Below are 25,665 nucleotides of genomic sequence, written 5' to 3'. Positions count from 1 at the left end.
AAGCTGAGATAGCAGAAATGAGCCGAGTACCATACGCTTCCGCAGTTGGCTCAATCATGTACGCTATGACTTGTACTCGCCCTGATGTAGCCTTCGCTTTGAGCATGGTTAGCAGATATCAAGGGAATCCTGGCAGAGCACATTGGATTGCGGTGAAGAATATACTTAAGTACCTTCGGAGGACGAAGGAATGGTTCTTAGTCCTCGGAGGGAGTGATGACTTGAAGGTGCGAGGGTATAGTGACGCCAGTTTTCAGACCGACAGGGACAACTACCGTTCGCAGTCGGGCTGGGTCTTTACCCTAAATGGAGGAGCAGTGACATGGAAGAGTTCCAAGCAGGAAACCGTAGCTGATTCAACGTGCGAATCATAGTACATTGCAGCGAGCAAAGCGTCGAAGGAGGTAATATGGCTTAAGAACTTCATCGGTGATCTTGGAGTTGTACCTGCCATAAAGGAGCCCATGGAGATTTTCTGTGATAACAAAGGAGCGGTTGCCTTGACCAAGGAACCAAGGGATCATGGTAGATCAAGACATATCGACAGAAAATATCACTTCATTAGACATCGTGTAGAAGAAGGACAACTTATAGTGAAGAGGATATCATCAGAAGATAACCCAGCAGATCCACTTATGAAGGGACTGAGTAGGGTTAAGCACTTGCAGCATGCTAGGAGTATTGGGCTGAAGGATGATATTAGCATAGATTAGATAGTATTAGAAACATGTAATAGATAAATGTAATTAACATTTGATGATTAAATAAAGGAGTTTTATTTATGAGTAATGTTACTGTCTTATGTTAATTGTTTAACTATTGTTTCACTTTGCATGTTTTGACTTCCAGAATAATTGAGTTTATTAGGAATAATCGAATTATTCAAATTGTTCACAATCGTTCATATGTTGGAAGTAGATATGAATGAAGATTGTCATGAATTGGTGTGTAGATTGTCTAAATGGTGTTAGACATAGCAAAGGGTTGTTGCAATGTTCATGAGTGCTTATGAACTAGTTTTGAGCATTGGAACAAACTCGCGCTTGCTGGAATCACCTTATGGAATATGATATAAAAGGGTGATCGCAAGACGATAATATTATATAGTCTTAAAACCTAGATATATGGTTTGTTATTTGTTAATTGATTGTACATTGATAACGCGAAAACGCATCAGTAACTCGGTGTTATAAAACGCATTGTTGTGTATAGTTGGTTAATGAATAAGTAAATGCATATAAGTCGAAGTTTATCTATAACTTTTATCTAAGAAGGTAAAAGCGATATCTCGACCGCTCGATGATTTGATTTGACTTATGTGTCGGGCCCGGTCAGAACTGAATTGATGTGTTTGATTAAGTTCTATGTCAAATAAATCAGAGATCGAGAAACCTAAATGCTTGACTAACCATTCCATAGGATTGTCAGCATGATATCTAACAGAGGACTGTACGATCCCTTATCTAAAGGACAAGATTGATTAGATCAGAGTTTGACAACGTCTTTGAGAGCTACGATTGCAAAACAAATTGTACTTGTGCATATAGTTACTAGACTTATCCAAGTGGGAGACTGTTGGAATAGTGTCTAAGGCTGCAACTATATTAGGCAAGTATTTGACCCGGTTGTGCATGGTCCTTTTGGGTTGCCTTCACCATAGCAACTTGATAGGATGATTTATTAAGAGAGAGTAAATATTATTAGTATATTATGAGAATAATATAAAGAATAATAATATTGTTATTTGATTAATATAAGTCATAGAATTAATTGGAATTAATTTGGTGACTTAAAGAGATTAATTAAATAAGAGGGTATAAACTGTCAATTGTTTGATAGTTAAACTTTAGATTGTAATCCATATAGATATGGATTGGACGAATTCTAGAAGCTAAGGATTGCTTCAAATCGTCCAAGAGTTATCTAAGGAATGGATTTGGATAGCCTCACGCGGCGAACTACCCGACGCATGATTTGGAGTTGGGGGCGGTGGTTTTTTCCCTCAAGATTTGGCGGCATTACCTCTACGGGGTTCGACGTACCATTTACACGGACCACAAGAGTTTGAGGTACCTCATGGATCAGCCGAATCTGAACATGAGGCAGCGTCGGTGGTTGGACGTGGTAAAAGATTATGATTGCGAGATCCTCTACCACCCGGGGAAGGCCAATGTGGTGGCCGATGCACTTAGCCGCAAGGCGGCGCCGATCAGGGACGTTTGCATGAGGATGACCGTGGTGACTCCCTTGTTGGAGCGAATTCGGGAGGCTCAACAGGAGGCTATCAAGGAGGAGCATCGGAAGAGCGAGCGTGTGGTGGGTCAGGTTTCCTCCTTTGATTACGATAGCCGAGGACTATTGACACTACACCGTAGGGTGTGGGTGCCGTATCATGGAGGCGTGCGCCAGATTTTGATGGAGGAGGCGCACAAGTCCTGGTTCTCTATTCATCCCGAGGCGATGAAGATGTATAGGGATCTTCGTCTAGATTATTGGTGGCCCTGCATGAAGCGGGATGTGGCATGGTACGTTGAGCGGTGCTTGACCTGCAGGAAGGTCAAGGCCGAACATCAGAGACCGCATGGCAAGATGCAGCCGTTGGATATTCCGCTGTGGAAATGGGAAGATATCACGATGGATTTTATCACGAAGCTTCCCAGGACCGCGTGTGGAGTGGATTCGATTTGGGTCATCATGGATTGATTGACCAAGAGTGCTCACTTTATCACGATCCAGGAGAGCATATCGGCCGAGAAATTGGCCGACATCTATATCAGGGAGATCGTGGCGCGGCACAGGGTGCCAGTATCGGTTATCTCGGACAGGGATGTGCGTTCTACTTCCAGATTTTGGAAGAGATTTCATGACGAGTTGGGCACTCGTTTGCATTTTAGCACCGCCTTTCACCCGCAGACGGATGGTCAGAGCGAGCATACCATCCAGACCTTGGAGGATATGTTGCGGGCGTGCGTGTTAGACTTTGGTGGTAGCTGGGATACCTATCTTCCCTTGGCTGAGTTCTCGTACAACAACAGCTACCACGCGATTATCGACCGCCCTCCATTCGAGATGTTGTACGGACGGAGGTGTAGGACCCCGATATGCTGGGGTGAAGTTGGCCAGAGAGTCATGGGGAGCACCGAAGTGGTGCTCAAGACGACCGAGAGGATCCAGCAGGTTCGGAGCAGGCTTCAGACTGCTCAGAGTCGACAGAAGAGTTACGCCGACAAGCGTCGATCCGACTTGGAGTTCCAAGTCGGGGATATGGTTCTCCTGAAGGTGTCACCTTGGAAAGGCGTCATTCGATTCAGGAAGCGGGGCAAGTTGGGCCTGAGATTCATCGGACCGTTCAGGGTTGTAGCCCGGGTGGGCAAGGTGGTGTATAGGCTGGATCTGCCAGCCGAGCTCAACCAGATCCACAACACTTTCCATGTTTCTCAGCTGCGGAAGTGTCTAGTGGACGATTCAGTGGTAGTGCCGTTAGAGGATATACAGGTTGATGACAGCCTGAATTACATTGAGCGCCCAGTCGCAATCCTCGACAGGAAGTCGAAGGATTTGAGGAACAAGAAGGTGGAGCTAGTGAAGGTGCAATGGCAGCACCGCAAGGGTTCAGAGTGGACTTGGGAGCCGGTGGAGGAGATGATGGAGCATTATCCTGAGCTGTTCCAGGATCGAGCAGCAGACTTCGAGGACGAAGTCTAAAATAAGTGGGGGAGATTTGTAGCACCTGGTTCCTGGTACGTAAATCTCACTTGAGTATTATCTATTTTTTAGCCCTGGACTCGGCGAGTCATAGGTCCGACTCGCCGAGTAGGGACGGGACCCGGGACATGTTTAAGTTGGCGACTCGGCGATTCCATATCCTGTACTCGGCGAGTCACCACTGTTGGATGAAACCCTAAGTTTCAGGGGTTAGCACCCTATTTAAACCTCATGTCCGCCCCAAGCCAGCCCCCATTCACCTCAGAGCTCCCAACCCTCGTTCCAAAGCTTATTCCCTTGAGAGTTTGAAGCATTTTGTGTGTTCTTGAAGGATTTGAGAAGGAAGTGGAGTAGATCAAGAGGAAGGGAAGGAAGCCAAGCATCTTAGTGTTCTCTCAGTGATTTCTTTGAGGTATAACCCGTTTTCCCTCTATTTTTACGCTTATTGCTCCACTAAGTCTTTCTTGAGCCCTTCCCCAAGCTTGTATGTGCAATATAAGTCGTAATAAGTTGATTGGCCTTTAGATCTAGGCAAGATTGAGCTCCAGGAGCTCAGATCCGTTACCTTTTTGGACCCATGTTGCTTGTTCACCCTAGATCTACCCTTTTGAGGCATTTTGAGCCCTAAATCCCTTATTGGTGAGTATCTACACGTAAAGTTGGGAACTTTACGTGTCATTCATGTTCTAGGAACCCAGATCTGTGAAAGGCATAGACTGGAATCGAGCAAAATCGTGTATATAGTGATTGCATGGCGACGACTCGGTGAGTCTGCTCGTGAGTCTTCGAGTTGCCCCTTTTTCGTTGTGTCGAGTGCGAGTAGTGAGTCACGGGGTGTGACTCAGTGAGTTGGAAGCCAAACTCATCCATGGAGGAACTCGGCGAGTCCATGCCCTGACTCGGCGAGTTCAAGGCAATCTCCTTAGATCAAGAACAGACTCGACGAGTTGTCCATACAACTCGGCGAGTCACAGCATAAAGTGTTCTTCGGATGAAGATGAACTCGGCGAGTTGTTCATACAACTCGGCGAGTAGGATGAAGGACTTGAACCTCAGTTTAGAAGAAGATCTCGTCGAGTCAACGCCTAACTCGACGAGTAGGGACGGGATCCAGGACAATCGATTGGATAGGGACTCGGCGAGTTGGAAAGCCAACTCGGCGAGTCGGGTCAACTGAAAGTTGACTCTGACTTTGGCTTATGGCATGATTAGGGGTAAAATGGTCATTTTACCCAAAGGACAGTTAGCAGGGTTTGATTGAGTATGTTGTGGGAATTACAGCCGGAGGATTTCTGGAGCAACAGCAGCAACAGTAGGTGATCAATTCCCACACAGACCAGCAGTTATTTCGAGGTGAGTTTCCTTTCTAGTAGGAACGGGTCTAAGGCACCAAGGTCGACCCGTGTAGACGAGATGTTAGTACTAGATTGTGGGCCGAGCCCGTATCTCTGGGTTTAGTCAAGTATGATATATGTGTCAATATGATGAAGTTGCTTATACTTGTTGTCTGTGTGATACTTGTATATTATGGGTTAGCGGTTGAGTGTGGGCAGGGCCCGTATCTCTCCGAGAGTGGAGTGTGGGCTAGGCCCGTATCTCCCATATAGTAGAGTGTGGGCGAGGCCCGTATCTCCCGGCTAGCAAAGTGTGGGCAGGGCCCGTATCTTCACAAGTGTGGGCGAGGCCCGTATCTCCCGGCTAGCGAAGTGTGGGCAGGGCCCGTATCTTCCCGAGTGTGGGCGAGGCCCGTAACTTCTAGCTGAACGTTGTTTGTTATATGCTTGCATGGTATGAGGTATTATGGGGGAACTCACCAAGCTTCATGCTTACAGTTTTCAGTTTTGGTTTCAGGTACCTCCTCAGCTAGGGGAAAGGAGTCGGGGCGGTAGTAGCATGTCACACACACTCTCTTGTTTCCGCTGTTACGAGTTTATTCTGGGATTGATACTTTGATATTTTGGTTGATCAAATGTTGTGGTTTTCAATTTGGTTATCGATGTGAAGTGGTTCACCTAAACAATGTTTTAATTGTTAATGTTTTCTATGTAATGTTTTATAAACGAAATTTTTGGACGTGAAATTTTGGGTCGTTACAACAACGAGGCAAAAACTCACCTGAATCGAAGAACCTTGAAACACTGTGATATGTTCCCTTATGTATTGCTTGCTCCCGCGAATCTACTAACACCGAAACTAGATAAAATTTTAATCAATATCCCAAATCCTCAAGTTTGACCCACAATCAAAATTGGTCAAAAAGACAACGACCAACGGAAGTCAACAAAAGTCAAGGTCCAAGGTAGGCGAGTACACCTAGCATACGCAGCCTGATCCCACTCTTTCATTAAGCACTTAATCCCTTAAGGACTTTTCACCCAAACTGAGATCTAGCCTCAAAACATTGTCTTAAGTCATAAAGTTTCAACCTTTATGACTTTCCATGGCTAGGGAAGGTCTAAAAGTTAAAACCTTAACTTATTAATCCATTAATACATCACAACTCTTGCACGGAAGAGATAAAAGGACCATGATCACATTTTTATGGTTCCTAATAGCTCCATTAGAATGGTGTAAACAACCAATATCTAGTCTTTGAAGTTCAAAGGGACCAAAAGTGCATCTTTCTTACTTAATCCACTAAGTCCAAGTTTCCAAACTTTAGATACGAATCAAAATGATGGTTAAATGGATATAGTTTCCAACTTTATCCATAACAAGGTCACAAACCTTCAAGATCTAAACTTTATGTACTAAAGTGACCAAAAACTCATAACATCCAAAACTAGCTAGATCTAACAAATGCATTATCAAGATTCAAGCTTTATACCTCCACAAGAAAGGTAAAGGTGAACAAGGTCTAGATCTATAGGCTCCAATGCAACTAACGCTTCTTCAATGAGTTATTTTTTTCAAAGGTGTACCAAGAACACTCCAAAGCACTCAAGAACACCTTCTTTTGCTCACAAGGCTCAAACTAGGTTTAGGGTTTCAAGGGAGGGTGTTTGAGAGGTGGAGATTGAGAATGGAATGGGTTTAGGGAAGTTAAGGAGCTTAAACAGGGCTCAAACCATGAAAATAGGGTTTGGGTTCTGATCGTGTATGTCCAGCGTACTTAATTTACGTCATCATACTATACTAAACCCAAAACCTTCCTAACTTCTAACAGTCATAACTTCTTTGTTTCACCTCCGATTTCAGCAATCTTTATTTCTATGGAAAAGTATTTAATAGCCCCGCAATATTATCTAAATATCTTGGGATAACAACTTCTCGTACAAAAATCCATATTACAAGCAAGAACCCGGGCTATGAATTTTCCCATTCTACCATTTCGGCCCAAAACATAATTCAAAGGTTTAGATCTTATAACCATCATTGCCTCCATCCAAAAGTTCCAAACATTGCCTCCTTAAGGCCCAAAGCCTTTACACAATTGACTTTCCGGCCCACGACCCTGAAATAAGAAATGACAAGAAACTGGATGTTACAATTTGTATATTCATAAACAAAGATCCAGATTCAGATGTAGTTACTAAACTATCTGGAGCCACTACTAGAAGCACTAAGAGAAAAATTAGGTATACACATGATTACTAACATAAGGTGAGGATACAATAAACATTAACCTAACAAACTCAACAAGTATTTTAAAAAATATAAAACTTGTGAACTCACCAATATTATATTGACCTTTCAAACGACATGTATTCCTAGGTCACTAATTGGAACATGAGATCTTACAACACTGCTAAAGAGGTGACTAACAGTCCACTAAGAAGTATATTTTTCAAGATAAACCACTATGTTTTAAAAATCAGATCCTCATGTAACACAAAAAGCTGATAAATAGAAGTGATATTTAGGTATGTGTTAAATTACTTGGATTCTTTAACTATGAACCAACATCCTACCATCATGCCACCTAGCATTTCCGTCGATCGGCAAGGGATGTGACAGTCTAGAATAGCTTGTGATTGTCATCTATACTCTCTTAGATGACTAGTCACCCTCTGTACGATAGTACCTTAATAGTAATGGCCTCACCTTTATTATTTCACATTTCTCAACTATTTTCTACCCAATATAGTAAAAGTACAATAAGATACATAAGCAAAACCATATCATATTAATTTCACCTAACACAAATATCTTGAACACAGATAATAAACACATATAGCATGTAATTATCTAAATACTTTATATATATGTGTAAGATGAAAGTAACTATGCACTCACCCTGTTTTAAGGTGAAAGACTTTTAGTTAATTATGCGCTCCAAATACGCTTCACGGTTATAATTATAGCTTCTCAGATTTATCAATAATCCCAAATGAAATACAAACTTATAGCTGATAAGAAACAACAATGTAAAGTCGTAACGGATGTAGGATCTGTTTGGTATATAAATATATATTGTTTAGAAAATTCACTTTAAACACATCACTGATCTTGCCTTGTCATCATTCCTGTAAGTAGATCGATCAGTATAACGACTGGTATTATTGATAAATCTTATTTATAAGTTCATAATAATGATTATAAACATAAATATAAGTTATACTTGAAGCATAAAAAGCATAAATCAAATTATAGGTTGTTTAGCAGAAACCGGGCAATACGCGGACAGAACATCGAAACTGAAAATTCTATTTCTTCAGGATCTCCAATTCTCCATAGCTTTTCAACTAACGCCTAAGAAGTACTAGAATAGGTCCTCGATAAATCAGAACAATTTGGGAGAGTTTGTGGAAGAATTAAGCACCTGAACATGCAAAAATTGAGCTCTATTTATATAAAGTTTTATAAGGTGCACCGCGTCTTGCATACATGTCGAAATCTTGTTCATTTCCGTGGAGGGCCAAGGACTGCTTAAGATGGTGACACGTGTCACCCTCTGGTGGTGTGACATGTCAGCTTCCAGTTAGTTGATTTTTAATAATTTTCTAAAATTCATAACTTTCGCATACAGACTTCATTTTTGATGATTTTATATCCATTCATAGCTATCAACGAATACTAAAACTTTCATTTAGACTTTGTCAGCTAATTTTCACTTTATTTTTCATGATTTGGTTCGAGGAGGCTCAAATTGTAAATGACGCTGTGAAATTCATAACTTCTTCATACGAAGTCCGTTTTTGACGTTATTTATATCCACGGGTAGATATTTTTGAGTACTAAAACTTTAATTTTGTTTATTTTGGCTAACAATCAACTGTTTTTCATTTCGATTTATGTGTCGCACACTGTTGTACTGTGTCACACTCGAAACTACTACTTTCGTTTAAATCATTTATCCTAATTACGCTTTTATTTTTAATGTTTATTTTAGCCCTCTTTATTAAACATTAGCATTGGTTTTTATAAAAATATTATATTCACATATATCTGTCCAATTTCGTCACACAAAATATATAAACAGATATATTCGAATAATTCTCTTTTATTAATTCATAAATGCTTACCCTGTCAACTGACAAAAATACAAATCTTTGTAATTAATGCATAGTGCGAAACGCGGACGTTACATTATTTTTGTTAATCAACCCGTTTATAAAGCAGTTAGGTGTTGTTAGTTTTTATGAAGCAAAAATTCATAAAGTCTGCGGACCACCTTTGCAACCCTCTGCAGTAGAAGAGATGGACCAAACACCTGCAAACTGTAATAAGAAGCGTGCTTTTTTTTTTTTTTTTTTTTTTTAACATCTGCATGTTGCTACAGATATTAAAAAATTAAAATAAACTGATTTATAATTTGAAAATAGTTTTTTAATACTGAAAATTTAATAGCGTATGACATTTCGACAATAATTTATGATATTTCAACAAAAAATAATGATATTTAAACAAAAAATAATGATATTTCATCAAAAAATTATTATTATTCAATATAAAAAAAAAGAAAAAAAAATCAACAAGAATAAACAAAAGGGATATATATACTAAAATCCCAATATTTTCATCGATTTGACAAGAAAGTCCTAAATTTTATTTTTTTGACAATAAAGTCCAAATTACTGACAATTTTTTGACACTTTTACCATTTTTTTTCCGGTTAGCCAATAATTAAGATTTTTTTGTGAAAAAAAAAGAAAGTTAGGACTTTCTTGTCAAATCGTCAATTAAGACTTTACTGTCAAAAAATAAAATTTAGGACTTTCTTGTCAAATCGTTGAAGATATTAGGACTTTAGTGTATATATCCATTTTTTTGTTAGAAATTTAACGGTATGATAATCTTTAAGCATAAGAGTTATTGAAACCTTCTCTAGTCAGCTAGATCCTATTGAATCCTTAACGTTTATTTCTTGTTAGATTGTTTTTTTAATCTTAACAAACTGACATTGAAAAAAAAGGAAATAATCAAGAAAGAAAGACATAAAGAAAGAACTAGTGTTGTGTTGGCTTTTTGCAGTCCCAAAAATGGAGAAATAAGAAACGAAAAAAACGAAATGACCATTCTTCCCCTTCTCCACATTGACACCTTTTTGACTAAGAATGTGTTGTTTGTGTTTGTATAATCTGTCCTCACTTTTTAGTTCAATATTTGACGGCGAAGCAAGAATAAAGTTTTACAATTCTTTTCACCCTTTCTCACTATCTCTTTTGCATATGTTTCTCCTGATCGTGATTGTGTCAGGGTAAAGATGATGATGTTAAGAAAAACAGTGGTGCTGCAATAAAAGTCACAATTAAAAGTTCTTGGGTTACGAAAATACACTAAAGTCCTAATATTTTCAACAATTTGACAAGAATGCCCTAAACTTTTTTTTGACAATAAAAGTCCTAACTGACGATTCGACAAGAAAGTCCTAAACTTTATTTTTTTGACAAAAAAGTCCTAATTACCGGCTAACCGGAAAAAAAGTGTCAAAAATGGTCGGTAATTTGGACTTTACTGTAAAAAAAATAAAGTTTAGGACTTTATTGTCAAATCGATGAAAATTATGAGACTTTAGTGTGTATATCCCTAAAAAACAAAAAAAAAAATGTGAAATAAGATTTCAGCAATATATAATCAATACTTTAGCAAGAAAAAAAAGAAGAAAATGTTGGAAGATGTAGGAAAAGACAAAAGAAGTGCTACGCCAAGAAGAACACGCACAAAGGTTTTTTAATCCGAAGACTTCTAAAAAACAAACAACTGCGAGATGAAAAGTGTTGCGCGTGTACTGTGCCACACAACAATAAGAGGTATGAATAAGTTTTTTTCCAAAAAATAAACAACACCTTAGTTTAATCAATTATCCTTAAAGTAAAGCACATAACTATTTATCAAGAAACAACTACATTAAACATTAGTTTACATCAACACGTAAGTTGGAAACCTTTGTCATTTGCATCAAGGAAACAACCGGCCACCAAAACCAACTTAATTTAGTTACACCATGTTTTCGAGTTGTAGCAAAGAAAAGAGGAGAAGAAAAAAGAAAGTAAAGAGAGAAAAGAAGAAAAAAGAAAGGAAAAAGAATTTGTCTTTTGTGTTTCCGAGTTGGAGAGAAGTGAAAGGAAAATTAAACATTTTGTTATTTCTCTCCAAATCGGAAAGAAAGTTAGGAGGGAAAATGATCATTCAATTTTCTTCGATTTCATTCTTTTAATGAAACCGAAAAACACCAATTTCTTTTACTTTACTATTACTTCCACCCTTTTTTTTTTTTCAACTTATTAAAATGAACTTAGAAACCGAGTGTTAGTTTTAAAATGATAAGTTTGAGAATTAGATAAAAAAGAAAATGGAGACCATTTCATGTATTAAAAAGAATATAGATTTTTTTTTTTTTTTTTCAAATGAAAATTTTATTACATATTCAACACCACTTGCATTTTAATAAAATATATTTTCCATACCTACCTTGTAGTAACCCATTCAAAGTTTCAAACTATACCCACAGCACGTTGCGGCGTATATTAGCCCCCATTGCATATAAGTAGGGCTACAGCAAAGCTCCAGCTTACCTCTTCAGCCGTTTCTCCTCGTCTATTACACGATAATGGCGGCGGCGGCAACAACCTCTTTCTCAACCTTGGCACCTACCGCTTCGTCGTCGGCAGCATCGGCTTCTCTCAAGCTCGCCCCCCAAACCCTAGGGTTTAATGTCGGCTTTCTGTCTTCCAAAACTTACTCCAAATCCCTCAAAGCCCGCTCTAATGGCAGTTCTGGATCTGCTCTCGGGGCTCGGATGGTTTCTGCCCCAGCGATAACTAAGCCTCCGACGCTGCTTGATTTTGAAACATCTGTTTTTAAAAAGGAGAAGATTAACCTTGCCGGTTATGATGAGGTTTCTTCCTCTCTTCGTATGCGTATGCATCCATTTCTACGCATCATCTGTTTATTTTAACGCTTTTTCTAATGTTTTTGTAGTATATCGTGAGAGGAGGAAGAGATTTGTTCCATTTGTTGCCTGATGCCTTTAAAGGTATCAAACAGATTGGGGTTATTGGATGGGGTTCTCAGGTTTGTCATCTTATTCCTTCGATTAATTTTATTCATTGTTTTGGATATTAGACCCACTTTGATTGGTGAATGAAAACTTGCTCTCCGATTAGCGACGCTTGCGTAAAAATTTCACGAGCAAAGTTTCATATACCAAATTAATTGGAACTGATTGAAATTTAAATCAAGTAGAAGCTATAAAGCGTCAATCCCTCTAGGTTTTATGGACATAAAGAATATCCCGCCCTCTTTGTCAGATAGAAAGTCAACGGCCTGAAAATGATGCTGTTTTTTTTCTGCAGGGTCCTGCACAAGCTCAGAATCTTAGGGACTCCCTTGTCGAAGCAAAATCTGACATCGTAGTGAAGGTGATTTCCCCCCGTTTGTTTTCTCCTTCCACTGTAACTTCATAATCTGGATGCTTACGATTCTAGGGTTTCACTTTCTTAAACAGATTGGATTACGAAAGGGTTCAAGCTCATTCAACGAAGCTCGTGGTGCTGGTTTCTCTGAAGAAAATGGAACTCTCGGAGACATTTATGAAACCATCTCCGGCAGTGACCTGGTTCTGCTCTTGATATCCGATTCAGCTCAGGCTGATAACTATGAGAAAATCTTCTCACACATGAAACCAAACAGCATCCTAGGACTTTCCCATGGATTCCTTCTTGGACACCTTCAATCAGCTGGACTTGATTTCCCCAAGAACATAAGCGTGGTTGCTGTTTGCCCTAAGGGCATGGGTCCATCAGTAAGGAGACTGTATGTTCAAGGAAAAGAGATCAATGGAGCTGGAATCAATGCCAGTTTTGCAGTTCATCAGGATGTTGATGGAAGAGCCACTGATGTTGCACTCGCATGGTCTGTTGCCCTTGGTTCTCCTTTTACATTCGCCACTACACTTGAACAGGAGTACAAGAGTGACATATTTGGGGAAAGAGGTCAGCCCTTCATTTCAAAATTCAAACTTTTGCAAAACCTAGTCTTTTTACTTTACATATTCATTAATGATAAATTTCAATTTCTTGAAAAATATTAGGTATTTTACTTGGTGCTGTGCATGGTATTGTGGAGTCTTTGTTTAGAAGGTATACAGAAGGTGGTATGAGTGAAGATTTGGCTTACAAAAATACAGTTGAATGCATCACTGGGAACATATCAAAGACAATCTCAACTCAGGTTTACTCCATAACCTTTCTTAAAGATTAAAGTCTGTTTCTTTTTCACTTAAGTTAAACTTTCCCAAAATCTTAATTCTTTTTATTAAACAGGGAATGAAAGCTGTGTATGAGTCATTAACAGAAGAAGGCAAGAAAGAATTCTTAACAGCATACAGTGCCTCATACTACCCTTGCATGGACATTTTATACGAGTGCTATGAAGATGTAGCAAGTGGCAGTGAGATAAGAAGTGTTGTGCTAGCTGGACGTCGATTTTATGTAATTTTATATTTTTATTAATCTTTCTTTTACATTTTCCTTTTCCCTAAAGTATTGGATTTATAATTTTCCTTTTCTTTTTCTAGGAAAAAGAGGGATTACCAGCTTTCCCCATGGGGAAAATCGACCAGACCCGTATGTGGAAGGTCGGTGAACGGGTCCGTGCTAGCCGACCCGCGGGTGATTTGGGTCCGTTGTATCCCTTCACAGCAGGTGTCTATGTTGCACTGATGATGGCACAGGTAATCTTAATAAAATTCTACAAAAAAAGTTTTTCTTTTTTAATAATAAAATTAAAAATTGTGATAACTGATAAAAAAAATGACAGATTGAGGTGTTGAGGAAGAAGGGGCACTCATACTCTGAGATTATCAATGAAAGTTTGATTGAGTCTGTGGATTCTTTGAACCCGTTTATGCATGCGCGAGGTGTGTCGTTTATGGTGGACAACTGTTCGACAACTGCAAGGTTGGGGTCGAGGAAGTGGGCCCCACGGTTTGACTATATTTTGACCCAACAGGCTTTGGTGGCGGTTGACAATGGGAGCCCGCTTAACCAGGATCTGATTAGCAACTTCTTTGAGGACCCGGTTCATGAAGCGGTTAAGGTGTGTGCTGAGTTGAGACCAACAATTGACATATCGGTGCCTGTTGATGCTGATTTTGTGAGACCCGAGTTGCGACAAGCGAGCAACTAGGTCAAGGTGGGCCCATGTATGGTTCATATATTTCATATCAAGGTATGGTTCTAGTTTTATTATGTGTTTTGTAGAATGCTTGTGTTTTTTTTTTGATGGATGTTGTGATGGATTTTGTTGAATTTTGTAATAATGGAAGTGGTCCAGAGTTGGGTTTTTTTTTTATGTCTACATAGTGGGTTTAATATTTTTTGCACATGACATGGATGTGGATGGCTTGGTTTTTATCATTTTATGTGGTTTTGGTTGGAATCCATGAAGAAAATGTTGTGGAATAGCATCTGAGACTAACAGGGTAGGAAGTTGATACGATTAAACTTGGGTGATGCTGAAAAAACCCGCTTTGGGGGGTTTTTATTACTTCGTTTCCGGATAGCTCTAATCAATCAATTTTAATGTAATAATATTAATTTTTACTTACATTATATACTTATAGTTTTATATTATTATTATTTTTTGATGCCTTAATTACTTTATATATATATATATATATATATATATATATATATATATATATATAGAGAGAGAGAGAGAGAGAGAGAGAGAGAGAGAGAGAACTCATTCATATTGGATGAACAAATATTTAGTGGATGAAGAGATTAATATCAGTCAAATATTATTTAATTTTAATAAATAATTAATTAAGTCATCTACTTTTAAATTTGGACAAATCATTTTATTTAAAACCCTATTGCCTCTTCTATTGACATCCACATAATCTTATCCATTTTGTTTCCATCGACCTTCGTCCCCATCAGACGACCTTGAGTCATTGTCGCCTTCAATCTTTAAGATTTAGGGTATACAATCACCGTCATAATCATCTTTATCGGCCTCAAATCAATGACCAGAACAGTGAACCAAGATCATCGCTACCTTTTGTCATCATCGCCTTCAACCATTATTGAGGGTGAATGAACTTCGCAACTGTTATGTATTTTCCCAATGAGAGCTTCTTCAAGTTTAATTCCGATTGGCAATGAAATGTGTTGGTAACACCAAGGAAGAACGGGTGAGCAACAATGGTTGCTAGGTTTGTTTTCCGGCGAGTTGTACCAAGCTACAAAGACGAGATTAATGAAGTATATCCAAATCATCCCTGGTGAGGAAGTCAATCAACACATATTGATAAGATGTCCTCTTTCTCTTTTCAAAATCTGCTTTGAAACTTTGAGGAGAAGAAGTTTTGCGGTTGCCGGTGATGTGAGTTCAACCAATTGCAGGCTTCATTGTTTTTCAAATTAGATATTGAAGATGGACTGCATGGAGAAATCTCTGATCTGACTTAGCAGTGAGATTGGTTTATGACTGATTGAGTTAACTACATACCAGGTAACCAAAAAATGAACTTGTCATTGTCATTATAATATGTGGCATCAATTTCATTACATAACAAACAAAATTTTCTTCTTTCTTTCTCTGTGACTTACTAATTGTTACGGTTTCAACTTTTAATATTTAATTTTCATAATGATGTTAGAGCATCTTCTTGTGAATTTGATTTTGATGCTTCTGAATTGGATTTTCTGTCAGATTTATAGAAAATGTGAAGATTTAGGCAGTGTCCTAAAAGTGTTTGATGAAATGTCAGAGAAATATGTTATGACAAAATGTAATTTCTTTTGCCAAATCTATCATGAAATGAATGTATTCTTGGAGTCATATTTTCTGAAATGATTTCTTATATTTGTATGTGTTTTGTTTCAGGACCACTCAGAATATAGCAAAGTAGTTTAGAACAACAATTGTGGATGAAAATTAAGAAGAGACACTTTCATGACAATTGAGATCCACCACACCAAAATTTCAAAAAATAACAACATGAAACAAGAATGAGAATGAAAATTCTTTCATGAATGACATTGTATTCTTATAGAATGAAGATTTTTTCAAGAATGACTCACTATAAAGCTTGTATTCTAATAGAATGTGACAAAAATTCAAAAAATAAAATTGTATTTTTATAGAATGACAGTAAAAATTAATTTTTTTTTGTTTATTTTTGGACCTTAAATTATTCAATAATGTTAATAATAGATGATTATTCTTTAAAAATGTTGTTATTCTTTAACTCATGGTTCAAAAAATAGTTATTCTTCAAAATGTTTATTCAATAAGAATTTGTATTCAATAAGAATATGTATTCTATTTGAATATGTATTATAAATTCTTGGTCCGTATTCATTTCTACATCCACACAATACTTACAATCCACACTATATATATATATATATATATATATATATATATATATATATATATATATATATATATATATATATATAGAGAGAGAGAGAGAGAGAGAGAGAGAGAGTTAGGTTCAAATGTTTTCACTATCTATTATGTGCATGTATGATTAATTCTGGACCAACCATGTATAATTAAGAAAGTAATTAATGCATATTACATGCTGAAGATGTAATTAATATCTATTATATCTTCAACATGTAATATGCATTAATTACTTTCTTAAAATAACTAAAATGATTGGTTCAGAATCAATCATACATGCACACAATAGATAGTGAAAACAGAATAACCTAACCCTATATATATATATATATATATATATATATATATATATATATATATATATATAATTTAGTTTTTCTTTACTTAGTGAACATAAAAACAAAAATACGGTTAGATTGTTACTTAATTTATGATGTTAAGCTTTTTATTTTTATTTTTTTTATTTTTTTAAATATAAATATTCTTTGTTAACAATATTTTTTAAAGAATATTTATTAAAATTTGGCCACATTTTCAAGAAACATCTATATAGTCGTAAAAATGATGTATATGCTTAAAAATAATATATATCTTATATATTTTATGAACCCATTAATACTATGAGATTGCAAGTTCAAGGAGATCGAATATATTGGATTGCTTTTGTTAACATAAAAATGAGAAACTTATATAAAAAGAGTGGGTTAATTTGAGAAAAAAGAGTAAAGCAATTTAGATTTTTTTTAATAAATAAATAATGGATTTAATGTGAACCGGTTTTTACCGAATTTTTTATATGATATAAATTTACGGTATAACCATTTACAAATTAACATATAGATGGAGGATAATTAAATAAATTTTATTCAAACAAACAAAACGTTAAAAAAATATATTAAATAACAACATTAAATATTATAAACTAAAAACGTTAAAAAATAACAATATATTTGAACAAAACGTTAAAAAAACTTTGTATTCGAAAAAAGCTAAAACTTATTTAAATAAAATGTATCACAAATAATAATATTTTTTTAAATAATTTAAATAAAAATATAAAATAATAATAATATTATTATTTGTTTATTTTATATAAAGAAAAGAAAAAAAACATATATATTAATCAATACATATCTTAAATAAAAAAACTAGAAAAAGGATAATTATTAAAGGTTTGATATGAAAGATATAACATGAAGTTTTTTGTTTTTGTTTTTTTTTCTAAAATTTAAGGTTTTTTATATTTTTAATTTTTTAATTTTTAATTTTTATTTTTTTAAAGAAACCCCTTGGACTATAGTGTCCAACATGCAGCTAATTACACCCTCGATTTTTTAGTATATTTAACTTGACCTTCTCAATCATTATTTTTTGGTATATTTATACCCTTAGTTTTTTAGTATATTTAACTTGACCTTCTCAACCATTAACTTTTTGGTATAACATTAAAATAAAACTCTAATGATTAACTAATCATAACTTTTTATTTTTAAATAATAATTAATTTTATTTTTAATTATTTATTATTTATTTTAAAATAGAATAAATATTATATATGTCTTAATTTTAAAATAACAAACTAAATTATAAGAATTGTTTTTCGTATGATTGTCAAAATACTTGTTTGGTTTTTATTATTAAAAATTAATTTAGATTATTTAGTGTTTGATTTAATCTTGCATGCTTTATCCCTGAAAGATAAATGAATTCGTGCCAATTTGAAATGATCAATAATAGTGTCATTTTTTTCAATTAATTTAATGTTTTTATTATGGATTTCAATTAAAAAAAATAAATAATAAACGCCGCCTTCCTTTTATTTTCCCTAATCTATCCACAATCAGAGAGAAACACAAACATGCTGACCGATGAGAGAAAAGGGAGACTTTAACTCGTTGGCCAGATCACCATCATCGTCTCCACCCTCTAACGAAACTTCCCAACCCCTTTCACTATGTTATTGATTGAGAAAACAAGAAACATAAAACACACAAGCTGTAGATAAATGGTGGTGGTTTTGGCTGGGTTTTCTGGGAGGATATCGGCGATGGGTTAATGGAGACCGGAAAAAAGAGCATGAGAAGGAGGAAGGTGCGGGTGTGCTTGTCAATAAAGGAGGTCCGATCAGATTTTGATCAACCTGTATGGTGGCTACGACAGTAGTTGATCTTGCCGGAGAAAAATGATGAGGAGTATTAGTGAGGAAGTGACATGGTGGCTAGGGCAGTAGTTGGTCTTGTCGGAGAAAGAAAAATGATGAGGAGTAGTAGTGATAGGAAGTAGAGAGGAAAGCCTACGACGGGTAGGGTTTTGGGTGGTTGTTGGGGTGCAGCTCTGTCTTCAACCTCCTTCACCTCCATCTGAGACGCCGCAAAAAAGACAAAGAATGGCAACGAACAAGATATCGAGATCCAAACAGTCATCCTGTAACCACCACTTTTCAATTTCATTTTCAGAGGTTAAGTGTCGTAGGACGTGATTTATTGCCTCGTGTGATTCTTTTTGCTCAATCATTTTTGTTCTTCTTCAAACTTTATCGACTTGTTCGTCCTTACCAAAACATATCATGAGTGATCGATTGAAAGCCAAATCAATCACTTAAATACACAAACTTGTAGAAGTTATGGGAAACATATGGTTGTAAACAAACCAAATAGATGTTTAAGGGATAATGATTATATGATTATCCATTTTATTGACTAATTAAATCATCAAATAGGATAATTGTTCGTCGTACACGTTACAAACTATATAAATATTTATTATTGTATACACATGATGTGTAGAAATATTATGAATATATAATATTTGCAGAAAATCTTATTATCGTTAAACGATAAAATAACATTTTTAAATGAAAGGTTATTTAGGATAAATAGTCTTAATGAAAATCGTAGTAGTCGTGATTACGACGAACCCGTGAATATAAAGAACGCTCAAACCTGACTTCATATGAAGAAATTATGATTTTTCGAAGTTTCACGTTCGACCCAATACAATGATGTGTTATAAAATATGAAATGAAAATAGGTTGCTCGTTAGCCAAAATAGTCTAAACGAAAGTTGATGTCTATGTAAATATGAATCCATCGATATTGAGAACGCCGAGAACGGAGTTCGTATGAAAAGGTTATGAATTTCGCAGAGTATTTTACAGTGTAACTTTCACAAACTGTAAAATTAAAAATAGAATGTGAATTAGCTAGTGATGTCTAAATGAAACTTGTAGTACTCGTCAATACGAAAACAAGAATATAAAGAATGTCGAAAACAGAGCTCGTATGCGAAATATACGATTTTTCAAAGATCTGGAATTTACCAGCAAACTTGATGACATGGATCACTGAGAAATGGACACGTGGCACCACCGGGCGTGCGACACGTGTCATGCCAACAAGAAACCCTTCCTCACTACACAAAGAGACACATGGCAAAAGGAGAGGCTGCTACGTCACCAGGCATGGTACGCCTGAGTATAACATGCCCCTCTTGAAAATTTGTAAATAGTTTGAATTTTTGATCATTTTTCCATACTTTTCTCTTCCGTGTTCTATCAAACTTTTCCTGCAACCCAAGGCCCAACTTTAGGAGTTTTTAAGTAGGAAAAATGTTATATTATCCCATCGAACTTGTCACGTCTGTAGTAAAAGGTCACCATACTCCTTTTTTTTTGCTTTTACATTAAGGGAATGAACTCATATTTGACCGTTATATATAAAATACCCTGCCATCGATGGACTTTGTGCCTATTCCTTAGGAAAATTCTTCGGAATAAATATTGAAGAATAGATGATTGTTAGGGTAGATCCTTAAGAATAAAAAAGATAATGGGGGGTGGATAATCAGGTTAATTGTTGGGCATGAAGTATGTGAAGAAACAAATTAACTATATTATTATGGGTTGAAAACTCTATGTACTCATCGGGTTTCCCAACCTGACCCACTCAGTTTATTTGTATCATAGGTATCGATGCGAAGATACATTTATGTATTGACAATGACATCCCAATGTTTTAATATAAACAAAATGCATTTCTTCGGAAATGCTTTGATAAGATATTTATCATATTTTTGGGGACAAATTCCGAAATAATATTCTTCAAAAAGGATACTCTGATTTTAAAACAAGCATAAATAAAATTTTTAAAATGATCGTGAATTTGGGGATGTCACAAAAATTCACTAAGCTTTATGCTTACCTAGTTGTTTATCGTTTCTGGTATCATCTGTGGCTATGGGAAGGCAAAGGCGGGAGTATACATGTAACGACCCAATTTTCACGTCCAAAAATTTCGTTTTTAAAACATTACTTTAGAAAACATTAATAATTAAAACATTGCTTAATTAAAACATTGCTTAATTAAACCATTTCACATCGAAAACCGAATTTGAAATCCATAACAGTTATACAACCAAAATATCAGAGTATTAATCCCAAGGTAAACTCATAAATGCGGAATCAAGAAGTGTGTGTGTGTGATGAACCGCTGCCGCGCCTGCTCCTTCCCCTTGGCTGAAGAAGTACCTGAAACAACAACTGAAAAACGTAAGCACAAAGCTTAGCGAGTTCCCCCATCGTACCACATACCAAACAACACATAACGCACATACTGCCAGGCTATTCTGGGGTGCCTGACTACCCGGTATGGCCATTCTGGGGCACCGACTACCCGTGCGGCCATTCTGGGGTGCCGTCCTACCCGTGTCAAGCCATTATGGGGTGTTGACTACACGTGTCAAGCTATTCTGGGGTGCTGACTACCCGTCGGTCCTGACAACCGATCCTCGGGGACTAGTCCCCTCCTACTACCTCTATCGCATATAACAGACAAGCCAACATGCAAACATATCATCACATACTGTCAGACATTTTTGGGGTGTCTGTACTACCCTTCGGTCCTAACAACCGATCTCTACTTTTATCACATAAAACATGTCATGCTAGCATATAACATATCAGGTAGTAGCAAACCTAGATGACATCACAAAGACAATCATCTAACATACGGCTCCTATTGGTGGGACGACATTGTGGCCGTAGACCCACCGCTACTGGAAGGTAACTCACCTCAGAGTAGCTACTGATCTGATCGGGAACTGACTGTCTACTGCTGCTGCTGCTGCTCCGGAAATCCTTCGGCTGTAATTCCCACAACATACTCAATCAATCACTGCTAACTGTCCTTTGGGTAAAATGACCATTTTACCCCTGATCATGACATAAGTCGAAGTCAGAGTCAACTTTCAGTTGACCCGACTCGCCGAGTTGGCTCTCCAACTCGCCGAGTTCCTATCCACTCGATTGTCCTGAATCCCGTCCCTACTCGTCGAGTTAGGCATTGACTCAACGATTTCTTCTTCTAAACTGAGGTTCAAGTCCTTCATCCTACTCGCCGAGTTGTATGAACAACTCGTCGCGTTCGTCTTCATCCGAAGAGCACTTATGCTGAGACTCGCCGAGTTGTATGAACAACTGGCCGAGTCTGTTCTTGATCTAAGGAGATTGCCTTGAACTCGCTGAGTCAAGGCAATGACTCGCCGAGTTCCTTCATGGATGAGTTCGGATTCCAACTCACTGAGTCACACCCCGTGACTCACTACTCACACTCGACACAACGAAAAGGGGACAACTCGGAGACTCGCGAGCAGACTCGCCAAGTCGTTACCATGCAGTCTCTAAATGGTCGATTTTGCTTGAATCCAACTTATGCTATCCACAGATCTGGGTTCCTAGAGCATGAATAACACGTAAAGTTTCCAACTTTACGTGTAGATATTCACCAATGAGAGTTTTAGGGTTCAAAATGCATCAAATGAGTAGATCTAGGGTCTTTATGCAATATGGGTCCATAAAGTCAGTAGATTTGAGCTCCTGGAGCTCAACCATGCCTAGATCTAGAGGCCAATCAGCTTATTACGAATTATATTGCACATGCAAGCTTGGGGAAGGGCTCAAGAAGGACTTTAATGGAGTAACAAGCATAGAAACAGAGGGAAAACGAGTTTTACCTCCAAGAAATCACTGAGAGAACACTAAGGTGATTGGCTTCCTTCCCTTCCTCTTGATCTACTCCACTTCCTTCTCAAAATCTTCAAGAACACACACTAACATGTCTTAAACTCACAAGAACAAGAGCTAGAATGTAAGGAGGGATTCTGAGGGTGAAGGGGGGATGGCTTGGGGCGGACATGAGGCTTAAATAGGGTGCAAACCCCTAAAACTTAGGGTTTCATCCAACAGCGGTGACTCGCCGAGTCTAGGATATGGACTCGCCGAGTCGCCAACTTAAACGTGTCCCGGGTCCCGTCTCTACTCGGCGAGTCGGACCTATGACTCGCCGAGTCCAAGGCTATAAGTGGAAAATACGCAAATAAGATTTACGTACCAGGAACCAGGTGCTACAAATCTCCCCCACTTAATTTAGACTTCGTCCTCGAAGTCTGCTGCTCGATCCTGAAACAGCTCGGGGTAATGCTCCATCATCTCGTCCACCGGCTCCCAAGTCCATTCTGAACCCTTGCGGTGCTGCCATTGCACCTTCATTAGTTCCACCCTCTTATTCCTCAAATCCTTCGACTTCTATCGAGGATTGCGACTGGGTGCTCAATGTAATTCAGGCTGTCGTCAACTTGTATATCCTTTAACGGCACTACTGCTGAATCGTCCACTAGGCACTTCCGTAGCTGTGAAACATGGAAAGTGCTATTGATCTGGCTGAGCTCAATTGGCAGATCCAGCCTATACGCCACCTTGCCCACCCGGGCTACAACTTTGAACAGTCCGATGAATCTCGGGCCCAACTTGCCCCGCTTCCTGAATCGAATGACGCCTTTCCAAGGTGACACCTTCAGGAGAACCATATCCCAACCTGGAACTCCAGGTCGGATCGACGCTTGTCGGAGTAACTTTTCTGTCGACTCTGAGCAGTCTGAAGCCTGCTCCGAACCTGCTGGATCCTCGCGGTAGTCTTGAGCACCACCTCGGTGCTCCCCATGACTCTCTGGCCAACTTCACCCCAGCATATCGGGGTCCTGCACCTCCGATCGTACAACATCTCAAATGGGGGACGGTCAATACTCGCGTGGTAGCTGTTGTTGTATGAGAACTCGGCCAAGGGAAGATAGGTATCCCAACTACCACCGAAATCCAACACGCATGCCCGTAACATATCCTCCAAATTCTGGATGGTCCGCTCGCTCTGACCATCCTTCTGCGGGTGAAAGGCGGTGCTAAAATGTAAACGAGTGCCCAACTCGTCATGAAATCTCTTCCAAAACCTGGAAGAAAAACGCACATCCCTGTCTGAGATAACCGATACTGGCACCCCGTGCCGCGCCACGATCTCCCTGATATAGATGTCGGCCAATTTCTCGGCCGATATGCTCTCCTGAATCGGGATAAAGTGAGCACTCTTGGTCAATCGATCCACGATGACCCAAATCGAATCCACTCCACGCGCGGTCCTGGGAAGCTTCGTGATAAAATCCATCGTGATATCTGTTTGAGTAGTGTCTAAGGCTGCAACTATATTAGGCAAGTATTTGACCCGGTTGTGCATAGTCCTTTTGGGTTGCCTTCACCATAGCAACTTGATAGGATGATTTATTAAGAGAGAATAAATATTAATAATATATTATGAGAATAATATAAAGAATAATAATATTGTTATTTGATTAATATAAGTCATAGAATTAATTTGATGACTTAAAGAGATTAATTAAATAAGACGGTATAAACTGTCAATTGTTTGATAGTTAAACTTTAGACTGTAAATCCATATTGGATAGGGGTGGACGGATTCTAGAAGCTAGATATAGCTTCAAATCGTCCAAGTCTATCTAAGGAATGGATTTGGATTGCTTTAAGAGAAGATTATCCAATTAGGGTTTAAGCTGTAACCCTTAAGGAGTCTACAAGTATAAATAGACCCTATGGCAAAGGGAAATCGACACTTGATCTAAAGTAGAGAACCCCTGACCGATTTCCTCCCCTCTCCTCTCTCCCAAATCATCCTCCTTGCTATTTGGTGTTTGTAAGCCATTAGAGGAGTGACAATTGTGACTCTAGGGCTCCAAGACAACAAGATCAAAGAAGAGATTCAAAGGTATGATTATAGATCTGATTTAGTATTGTTCTTATTCCTAATTAGTCATTAGAAGTCTTGGATTCAAAGCATGTTTAATTAGAAAGCCTAGATCCAAGCATTAGGGTTTTGCATGCGCACATAGGAAAGTTCTTATGGCTAAAACCCATCAATATCTTCCCATTTCCACAGCGGCATGTCCAATGGCTGCATCTTGTCATGCGGTCTCTGATGTTCGGCCTTGACCTTCCTGCAGGTCAAGCACCGCTCAACGTACCATGCCACGTCCCGCTTCATGCAGGGCCACCAATAATCTGGACGAAGATCCCTATACATCTTCGTCGCCCCTGGATGAATAGAGAATCGGGATTTGTGCGCCCCCTCCATCAAGATCTGGCGCACGCCTCCGTGATACGACACCCACACCCTACGGTGTAGTGTCAATAGCCCTCGGCTATCATAATCGAAAGAGGAAACCTGACCCACCACACGCTCGCTCTTCCGATGTTCCTCCTTGATAGCCTCCTGTTGAGCCTCCCGAATCTGCTCCAACAAGGGAGTCACTACAGTCATCCTCATGCAAATATCCCTGATCGGCGTCGTCTTGCGGCTAAGCGCATCAGCCACCACGTTGGCCTTCCCTGGGTGGTAAAGGATCTCGCAATCATAATCCTTCACCACGTCCAACCACCGACGTTGCCTCATGTTCAGATTCGGCTGATCCATGAGGTACCTCAAACTCTTGTGGTCCATGTAGATGGTACATCGAACCCCGTAGAGGTATTGTCGCCAAATCTTGAGGGCAAAAACCACCGCCCCAAACTCCAAATCATTCGTCGGGTAGTACGCCTCGTGAGACTTGAGCTGCCTCGAAGCGTAGGCAATGACATGCACCCTCTGCATCAGTACCACGCCCAACCCGGAAATGGACGCGTCACAATAAACCACAAAATCCTCTACGCCCTCTGGCAGGGCTAAGATCGGCGCCTCGCACAATCTTTGCCTCAGCGTCTCAAACGCAGCCTGCTGCTCGGGTCCCCACCGAAAGACTACGACTTTCTTCGTCAGCCGC

The 25,665-nt window shown here is 38.3% G+C and overlaps 1 protein-coding gene and 1 long non-coding RNA gene across 2 annotated transcripts; both read left to right on the top strand.

Annotated features, from left to right (window-relative positions):
- The first annotated feature begins 11,609 nt into the window (after positions 1-11,609).
- On the top strand, positions 11,610-14,442 carry LOC145092250 (ketol-acid reductoisomerase). The gene is made up of 8 exons (XM_079030181.1): positions 11,610-11,986; positions 12,070-12,162; positions 12,444-12,509; positions 12,596-13,082; positions 13,181-13,320; positions 13,413-13,580; positions 13,667-13,822; positions 13,909-14,442. The coding sequence occupies exons 1-8, from the start codon at positions 11,699-11,701 to the stop codon at positions 14,275-14,277; spliced, it is 1,767 nt and encodes a 588-aa protein (XP_078886307.1). The 5' UTR covers positions 11,610-11,698; the 3' UTR covers positions 14,278-14,442.
- A 351-nt stretch (positions 14,443-14,793) lies between these two features.
- LOC145092251 (uncharacterized) lies at positions 14,794-16,332 on the top strand. Its single transcript, XR_013702462.1, has 3 exons — positions 14,794-15,609; positions 15,811-15,889; positions 15,985-16,332. It is a non-coding gene; the product is annotated as an uncharacterized LOC145092251 (long non-coding RNA).
- The last annotated feature ends 9,333 nt before the right edge of the window (positions 16,333-25,665 follow it).

The sequence above is a fragment of the Lactuca serriola genome, chromosome 3, assembly GCF_051521515.1.
Source record: "Lactuca serriola cultivar US96UC23 chromosome 3, Lser_US96UC23_V15, whole genome shotgun sequence".
Taxonomy (NCBI): domain Eukaryota; kingdom Viridiplantae; phylum Streptophyta; class Magnoliopsida; order Asterales; family Asteraceae; genus Lactuca; species Lactuca serriola.
This window is presented reverse-complemented; position numbering and strand designations above follow the sequence as displayed.

Coding starts and splice junctions, on each gene's coding strand:
- LOC145092250 (XM_079030181.1), top strand. CDS start 11,699: ATGGCGGCGGCGGCAACAACCTCTTTCTCAACCTTGGCACCTACCGCT. Junction 13,321..13,412: donor CAAAGACAATCTCAACTCAG/GTTTACTCCATA, acceptor TTTATTAAACAG/GGAATGAAAGCTGTGTATGA. Junction 13,581..13,666: donor TAGCTGGACGTCGATTTTAT/GTAATTTTATAT, acceptor TTCTTTTTCTAG/GAAAAAGAGGGATTACCAGC.